This window comes from Diadema antillarum, unplaced genomic scaffold (genome assembly GCF_040938485.1).
Source record: "Diadema antillarum isolate AM-2024a unplaced genomic scaffold, OU_Dant_1.0 seq00000248_RagTag, whole genome shotgun sequence".
NCBI classification, from domain to species: Eukaryota; Metazoa; Echinodermata; class Echinoidea; order Diadematoida; family Diadematidae; genus Diadema; species Diadema antillarum.
In genome coordinates this window covers 1,846,612-1,856,171 of record NW_027271292.1, presented here as the reverse complement: position 1 = coordinate 1,856,171, position 9,560 = coordinate 1,846,612, and the positions used below count along the sequence as shown (strand labels likewise).

General features: G+C 38.7%; 1 protein-coding gene across 1 annotated transcript; it reads left to right on the top strand.

The window, feature by feature from the left end:
- Positions 1-630: 630 nt before the first annotated feature.
- LOC139729612 (uncharacterized) lies at positions 631-2,928 on the top strand. Its single transcript, XM_071640539.1, has 2 exons — positions 631-1,408; positions 2,151-2,928. The coding sequence occupies exons 1-2, from the start codon at positions 1,116-1,118 to the stop codon at positions 2,797-2,799; spliced, it is 942 nt and encodes a 313-aa protein (XP_071496640.1). The 5' UTR covers positions 631-1,115; the 3' UTR covers positions 2,800-2,928.
- Positions 2,929-9,560: the final 6,632 nt, after the last annotated feature.

The window sequence follows — 9,560 nt, the reverse complement described above, 5'->3', positions numbered from 1 at the left end:
TCATCAGTATTAGAGTAAAGGAATGAATGATATGTCTAGTCTGCTTTGTAATGAATGGGAGAAATGAGGCGAAAATAATTGCTAAACTCGCCTTCGGAACAACACACGGCCACGCCTCAACTCTGCGCGTCAACTATGTGGCATCATGGGGCTATGTTGCATAAAAGTTACAATTATAGTAACTTTGCGGCCATCCAATGGTAACTTCCATGGAATTTTTTATTTTGATTGCCTGTTGAGTATTGTTGCTTTTATGCAACGGGCCCCAGGACACGACACCACACCATGCGACTGCCCCCCCCCCCCGCCCCACAATGGACGTGGCTATGTAATGTAAAAGAAAGGAGAACAAGGAAAGATAAAAGAAAGAAATAGAACAAAAGAAGAAAAGAAAGGAATACAAACGACCTCTGTCAATACAATCGGTTCACCTACAAGCGTGAATTGTGCCACAATTACTATATCAAGACTCAAGAGGCTTGAAGAATCAACATCACGCCACCACAATGCAAAAGTACATGGATGCATTATATATAGAATGATTCAGAAGTGCCGCCGTGCGGTATTACGTTGAAAAAAAAGGACGTTTATAGGGGGTATTGAAATACATAACCAGAGATTCTATGCATAGTAATTAAGCATTCATGGGCAAATTCCAAAGTCCAAATGATGTTGCAAAGACACGGCCACACCGCGCTGTCCACACGAGAACGCCCCAACTCTGCACATAAACTATGCGACATCAGGACATCTCCACGCACACCACACCACTCGACAGCCGCCCGCACCACAAGGGGCGTGGCTATTCAATGTAAAAAAAGAGAGGGGGATAAAAGCAGGTAAAATAAAAGAATAGAACAGAAAGAAGAAAGAAAGGAATCCAACGACCTCAGTCATTGCAATCGCTTCACCTTGAGACAGTAGTTACAAGCGTGAATTGGCCCACAGGCCCGACGAATCAGGACCACGCCCCATGTTTGAATATTATGATCAAAGGCCACTTTGCAAATGATTCGGTGAACAGACGCGATCACAGGCAGTCCCAGTAGGTGGTGCACCTCTACAGAGTGAAGACCAATTTCAGATCTTCGTTCCAAATCATACAGTACCTCGCAATGTCTCATGTACCGGATGACAACCCTGGCGGCGAAAGAGGAGGCCGTGCGTTTCTTTGGATGATACCAAGATCGATCTCGACGGCGTTCACGAAATGCATGTCGGGGATTCCAGGCTGCGAGGTTTGGATGGAACCGTTCGCCTTCTGTCAGTTTGCCTTGACGGAACTAGAGAAGCTTGGGATTAAAGACGAACAATTTAGCTATGCTGGCCACGAGAAGATGTTCCAGACAGCTGCTGAGGCTATGGAGAAATATTTTCCACAGTCAAACATCTTTCCAGACAGACTTCCGTAAGTTGACTATAGCGTCTTTGACTCTTCGTCCCCATGGAAAGGAGGAATTTTTATTTACGATAAATTGTTGACTTTGGGCCTAAAAATCAGGTTTATTTGCATCTCATCATACTATACATCTTTATAGTTGTTACAATTCACACTTTATGTACAAGTTGTATCTACATCTAAATTGCTATGATTGAACAATAATATAAATGGTGCGCTTCTTTTGTTTTTCGATAATTTCTAATTGTGGTAGATTATTATTCAAGTAATCACAGTAACAGCTGTAGTAATCGCAAAATTATTGAAGTGTAGTGGTAATAGCTGTAAAAATAGCAACAACAGTAATAACAAACCGATAATGACAAAAAATACACTGTGGTCTTATTCACAAAGGTTATAGCCTCTGTGACTGATGTCTTCAAGGAGACCCTGCAAATGTCAGTATTATACTTCAGCATTTCCACGTGTTAATTTTTACACCTGTGATGGTGGGCCGGGGTTTGGGGTTGAGGGGGACATCATGGGTACAAACATCTCGTCCAAGGACTTCAGTACTCGGCAAGACTCGAACACGACGTGAAGAATATCATCAATAAACAGTGAACCTGAAAATTGACAATATTTACTATACCACAGGAAATATGAATAATCCACTATTTTCGTAGAAAAGACTTGCTTGACAGTACTGTAATGATTTTGGGTAATATAATGATTTATGATTGCTTTATTTGTGTCTTCCTACATGATGAAGGTTTGCCACAATCAAGAAGAACTTGGAGGAATCAACCAGTAAATATGTTTTCGTCAAAGATGAAAGCATCGCTATGCCAACCGAACAGAGAAGACAATTCATCCCAAAAGGATACAAACACGCCTTCCTTATCCGGCATCCTCTGCTCGTGTACAAGTCTATGAGAAAGGGGTGGTTCGCACAGCTCCAAAAATCCGGTGGGCTAAAGTTCAACGAAACTGATGAAAGTTCCTTCGATTTCCGCCTCTATGCCAAGGAGCTGGCGCTCGATGCCGTCTTCCAGCAGCACCACGATCTCTGGACCTACATACGAGATCATGTCAATCCGTCACCGTTGGTCATTGATTCGTCTGCTCTTCTCACCAACCCCGCAACGGTAATTCGAGAGTTCTGTGAAGCCGTGGGTTTCCCCTACTCAGAATCGCTCCTACAATGGTCAGGATCGCCTGAGGTAGCCAAGTCGTGGAAATGGGCAGGTGATAACATCTATAAGAATGTAGCCTTCTTGGGCGTGTCCATAAACAGCACCCATTTCACTCCACCGGCAGCAGTCCCGGCCTGGGAGGAGGTAACAGAAGATGTGCGGGAGCTCGCTGAGAAAGCGATGCCTTACTACGAGGATATGCTTAAACAACGGCCTGTTGAGTAGTCAGTAAATTGTATTTACCATAGTAAATCAAGCAACACCCCTTTGCCATAACTGGTACTGAAGTAATATTATGTTAATATGGTGAGTGCATCATCTGAGAAAGTAATAAACAGTCAATGCACTTCTGGTATAGTCAGATAGTATTTCAATTGTAGGCCAGAATTTTATGTGCAGTATATATCTACCATGATGGAGATGGTCAGATTACATGATACTAATAAATCGAGAACCACATGAGGTGTAACTACAAATGCAGCTTTGGTTTGTAGAACGGCTCCTAAATTACTCTTTAAAAAAAAACAGCAACATCTCTGGAACAAGTTATGTGATCTTTGACTTTCTGTAGTACTGAGATGAATCATCCATATTGATAGATTACTGATTCTGCACAGGGCCATATATGTGTTATTTCATCGCAATTCAACCATTGTAGGTCACTGGCAATGACTGGCACATTGTGGCAGTTTGTCAAATTTCTCACCTCAGAGGACATTGCACTATCCACCATTATTACGATTATCTAATTGTTCAGAGTCTTGAATATACTACATGTAATATACTTGTTACCTACAATAATAATGTATACATTGTCCTTTATGAAAGCTATGTTTGGAGTGATAAAATATGTCTGTTTACCTAAATATAAAGTAAGCTGAACAATGCTGAAGTACAGTAATTACATATCCTTACAGTCATGTACTTTGATCTGTCAGCTCTCCCTCTATAATGCCTGCATTCCACGCAACCAGGGATGATGTGTCACAATGCATACACTTGCAATCCAGTTGACATTTATAGTATAAGAATGACAGTCACGGTCATATAGATTATATTTCTTGTTTGTAAACAAACTCAGGCCTACGTTTGAAGTCTATGGAGTGTAAAACCTTCAGAGATTGTTTATATACACTGTTTGTAACCCCATCCTAGTGCGTTCATACAATCTGTTAGATCACAGGTTGATCTACAGACATGAAAAAAATGATATGGCTTTAATTATGATCTACGATAATGTTGTTCCTGCTATATGCAATGACAAAATGGTTGACACTTTCGAGTGTGGTAAAACGTCAAGCTGCAGATCACCACTATCATAATACCCTCGTTTTCACCAAACCGTCTGATCTCAACTTCAAGATGTAATTTCTTTAATAATTGTACAAATCGTTAGCTTTGATGATTACACGCGTTTTGTTTTCTACACATCTTTAGTTTTTAAATTTACAGTAATGTACGTGAAATATGTGTTTTGTCCTTTATGCAGTTTATCCCGTTTTAATTGACATAACTTTATGTGTCGGCATTGCCATGTTTACTGTCTTTTAAATACGTTTAAAATCGAATGTTTAACTTGAATAGATAAATTTTATTGAACGAATAAAGAAGAAAGAAATAAAACATCCACTTACCAATCACGATCATTTCCTTTTATTGCAACAACACTATAACATCTGATTGCAGTACAGGGACGCTCCATCTCTTTTATGTCTTTGATGGATTTAAACTCTTGAAAACCTAGCCTCAAAAATTATTTTAAGAATTGAATTTCTGCATAAAATCTTTGTATTTTCATAACATAAGGATAAACTTGAGACATAACCTATAAGCCCTGCATGGCTTGTAAGTTTCTCAATAATATACAGTACCACCATGATACCTGCCTTAAAATTATAATGCAGCCATTAAGGGATGGTGCACTTAGGCCATGGGCTAGTGGGGGTCAACGTGCACCCCCTCTGCACCTAACATTCATTGTTGTTTCCATGTAGCCCTTGGTCTGGAGAGTCAGAAAAGTGATGTTAACAAAAAAAAAGTTGGGTCCCAAGACCCGCCCCGTGACGTTTTGTGACGTCACTTCCGGAACAACCTTTTCGCGAATACGGGGGAATAGCATTTGGGTATTATCCTAATAAAGTGGTCCCCATGCCTTTATTTTTCATTGATAACCAAAGATTTTGGTATTTCTAGATTTCTGAGAAAATGGGAAATACGATGCAAAGCAAAGTTTGGCAATATAGGCCCTCAGATTGTCGTCATCGACAACGAAATGGGCAAAGATGTCGACAAAATTCAACAAAATTTTACAAAATTTGGGCAATTTTTCAAGTTTCACCCTTTAAGTTTGTATATTTTTGTGAAGAATTTGTTAAATGACTTGAAATTTGGTCTGGATATTAAATGAATATCCCTTTTTACGAAAACAAAAGATTTTGGCCTAATTGTAATCCGATCTTCTTCTGTGGACATTCAAGTGCGCATGCGTGGTATCTGGAAATAAGCCTCCCAAATGCCTTTTTTGATGTCAGGTATCAAAAATGAGTTACAACGCGTCTCTTTATCATGTAAATCTACAAATTTAATCATATTTTGCAATCAGCTATCACCTGATTGAATAAAAGTTGCCTTAAAATAAGAAATCAAAGGTGACCATGGTTCTTTTTGATGATGACGTTAGTCACGACATCGAAGATGAAGACGACGTCAAAGACTATAGAAATACGACATAGCAGGGATTCGTTTACGAATCTCCATTTCAATTGATTGATTTTAGTGATAAATTTACAGTAAAGGAAATCAAGATAATGAATTTTCAATTCTACTGGCATTTTATTTCTTTGCAATAAACTCAAATCCTGCTTAAAGGGGAAATCCAGTCTAGAAATAAGTTTAATATCGGACTAACTTTTATTTGGACTGGATTTGCCCTAATAGATAAAGGAAGGCTTATAACTAGTTTCACAATTAAAACACTTATCTCAACTACGTTGCACTCACTGGCACAATTCTAAATACTGTACCAGGCATGGATAATATTTTGACATGATTTTTCCTCTATTTTCTTCAGAAATTGCATCTACATTGAACTTGTCACCGAAATGACACTATACATGATGCATAATAGAGACAATGGACTTTTAGGGACCTAAATTGTTTTAATGTCTGGTTTTTTTTTTACTTGGGAATGCTAACTTGTGGGCTCTTGGCGGTTCTGTGGCATAGTGGGTAAAACTTTCGACTCCCGATTGGAGGACCCGAGTTCGAGTCACGATTCAATCACGATGTACATTTCTCGATGGTAATAATCATATTAACATCATTATCTGATTTTTTCTTTTTTTATTCTTATTTTTCATTTTATTTCGAAAATTTGGGAATATGGACTTGCAGGTCATCGACAATGAAGTGGGCATACATGAGATTGACAAACTTAAAAGTCCACGCAGTTTTTTACAAGTTCTCACGCTAAAACATCTAAATATCCATTATTTGTGGTTAAATCATTAAATGAAATTAAACCCAGTCTGGATATTAGATAAATAACCATGTTTGATTTAAAAAAAACAACAACAAAAGATATAGGGCATTATCTTAATTCAGGCATCTTCTGTAGACATTTAACTTAAAGTCAACACTTTTGTTAGATCAGCCATGGTGCCTTATGGATGTCCAGAAGCTGACGCTGATTCACCGGGTGCACTTCACGAGTTCGACACCCACGAATCATACAACCCATGAGTCATAGAGCCAGCGAGTTATACAGCCGGTGAGTCCTAAAGCCCATGAGTTCGACGGGTGCTGTTCGTTATTCCGAAGGTTCGCTATTCCGAAGGTTCGTTATTCCGAAGGGTCGTTAATCCGAAACACGCAAAGTCCCTATACCTAGAGGTTCGTTAATCCGAAAATTAAAAAGGGTTCGTTAATCCGAAAATTTGTGGCGTTATTCCGAAGGTTCGTTATTCCGAAGACTGGTTAATCCGTAAATGAAATTCGGAACAACGAACCTTCGGAATAACGAATCTTAGGAATAAAGAGCTGTAACCGAGTTCGACACCTTTGAGTCCGACACTAGGCAAGCCGGGCTCACGAATTTGACACGTAATAAACAAGACCCACGAGAAAAACATATTTCCGGCCTTGCCATGTAATATCGAACTTGTGGATCGTTTTTAACTTTTTTCCTTTTTTTTCTTTTTTTTTAGGGGAAGGGGGTGGGGAGTTGTTGCTTAGAAAAGTGTCAAACTCGTGGATCTTGCTTGCCTAGTGTCAAACTTGCGGGCCTTGTTTGCATACTGTCGGACTCATGGTCCTTTTATATTTGCCTGCTGTCGAAGTCATGGGCTGCACGACTCGTTTGCTGTATAATTCGTGGGTGTCGAACTCGTGGGATGACAACTAATCACTTTGCCATCCTTTCAAAGTCTGAAATTCTTTTGAGCTCTGAATCGAATTCCAATGTCACCATCATTGTCATTTTCTGAGTGTATAGGTTTAATGAATTCATTTTTTGCTCCTGTCACTGCTTCTATGCCAGTATCGGGCTTTGATACATCAGCCATGATGATACATCAGCTGATGTGGCATCACCTCCCCTGCTATTTAGGTGAAGTCAACAGAGGTCGCGTAAGATCTTCATCCTTCGGGTATCCATGATCTTCATTTTGGTCCGTTGGTAGCTTCCATATTCTTAGTTTGATAATTGCTACGGAGGACGTGCTGTTCAGAGACGTCTCTGAGAAGCCAGATCAAAAGTTTTTGCCTTTGTGACATAAATCATTTTACCGCACTTAGACTGTATTGTCAAGAATCGCAGGGCATTCACCTATAAATTCTTCTGTTACCGTGCAAAGCACAGCAAAATATTTTCAGTTCATCCATCACCTCAGCTGTCCTATTTCATGATTCAGCCCTTGTATGTACATCATTTCTAGGACTCCACGCATTTACTGGTTACAATACCACTAGTGCCTTTTAGGTATAAAGGGGAAGGTAAAACAATGTCGAGGCTGATGAGTCATTTCATGCTGCATTTCCAAAGTTTGGTGAATCTTGAAATGTTATAGCTGAAATGATGATGATCTGGAACGATTTACCTGTGCATGCCTTGTATGGTAACAGAAGTATTAGGAAGGTGAATGCCCTCAAAACTCTTTACAGTCCAAGTGCGGTGAAATGGCCAATGTCACAAAGGCAAAAAAACTTTGATCTGGCTATGAAACCGCCCTGCTGAAAGGTGTTAGAGCAGCATGTCCTATGCAATTATCAAACAAGAATATGAAAGCTAGCAACAAACCCAAACGAAGAACATGGATGGACAAAGGATGAAGATCTAATGCGACCTCTGTGGACCTCAAGGGAGGTGCTGCCGCGTCAGCTTGTGGACATGAATCCTGAAAGTCACTGTGGCTGATGAATCAGAGCCGATACTGGTATGGCAACAGTAACATGAGTAACAATGGTTTAATTCAACATATACCGCACTCAGAAAATGACCATTAGGGACATTGGAATTTGATTTGGCTCAGAACTCATGCGCAAATGAATATCAGACACTGACAGGATGGGGAGATGATTCCGCATCAGCTTGGGGACATCTCTTTAGGCACCATGACTTATGAATCGGAGCCCGATACTGAGAGTGACAGTGAAAGTAGTGAAAATGAATTCATTCATCCAATAGAATCACAGAGTTACAATGATAGTGACATTGGAATTTAATTGTAACAGTGTTCATGGGCAAACGAGTGTCAGACTTTGAAAGGATAACTTAGAACTGGTAGATGACTCCATCAATTTCAAACATATCGGTATTAAGCCAGTGGTAATCATTTGAAGCATTTCGATGTTGGACTCTGAATAATTTCATCGGAAGTAAGTAATGCTGGAAAAATTCATAATGATTAGCAAATAACTTTTATGAAACATCATATAACCAATAATTCTACTGTGAACAATGTTACATTTAAAAAGTTTCTTTATACTTTCAGATGGAATGATAATTTTAAAAAGAGGTATCACAAATATAATCGTTTAGTTTTGACTAAGTATGAATGCTAATAATATTTTCAAAGCATAAGTTACGAAACCTGACTAAACAAAAGAATACTCTTGAAAAAAGGCCGTGGGAATTTGAGTATCTAACAGCAACCAACTTTTATCAAAGAATGAATGTATTATATGCCTCATATGATCTATGACTGAACTATCATTGTCTAATAACCATGTCAGATCATGTCCCATGAATTGGGGAATTGCTTATAATAAACATGCCTCTATAGTCACATTAGATGATTTGTCGCGGTAAATTATGATAGAATTATGTTTGTCATTATGATCATCAGAAACGGTGACAAGAGTACTGTATAGTTGCCTCTAAATTTCTCATTTTATGCCAAATTTCTCTTAGTTATTTTATTTTATATTTTCTTAAATACAAATAATAATACTTGAAGTTTCTGATCTTTGATGAAAAACTGATTGCTAGACAGCAGAAAAGAACTCACGGCGGCTTGTTTCACACACCTTGCATGCACACTAAACATCTTAAAAGACTTCAGGATTATTAAAAAAAACATATATTAAATTCTCTTTAAACGATTCGAGTTTGTTGAGAAGGCAAATTGCAGATGTAATCAAAATCTTCTTTTCCTTGTAGCTAATGGTGTTAATCTTTAAGGGTCGTCTTAAACTAATTGCTAAATTCAGTTGAATTTGGTATTTAGACGAAACTCCAATGTGAATTTTGTCATCGACGCCACTGTCTTTGCCGTCATCACTGAAGTCAATGTATTTCAGCAGGTGTTTGATGATTTAAAAAAAATGATTAAAGTTCCGATTTTACTTGAAATATACGAGTTAATATATCAATTTACTAGTCACCAAAAGGGACATTTTGTCGGTTCTTGTTTCGCACTCCTCCTGCCCTCTTGAACGTCCACAGAAGATGCGAGAATTAAAATAATGGCTCATCGGTTCCTTTTTAG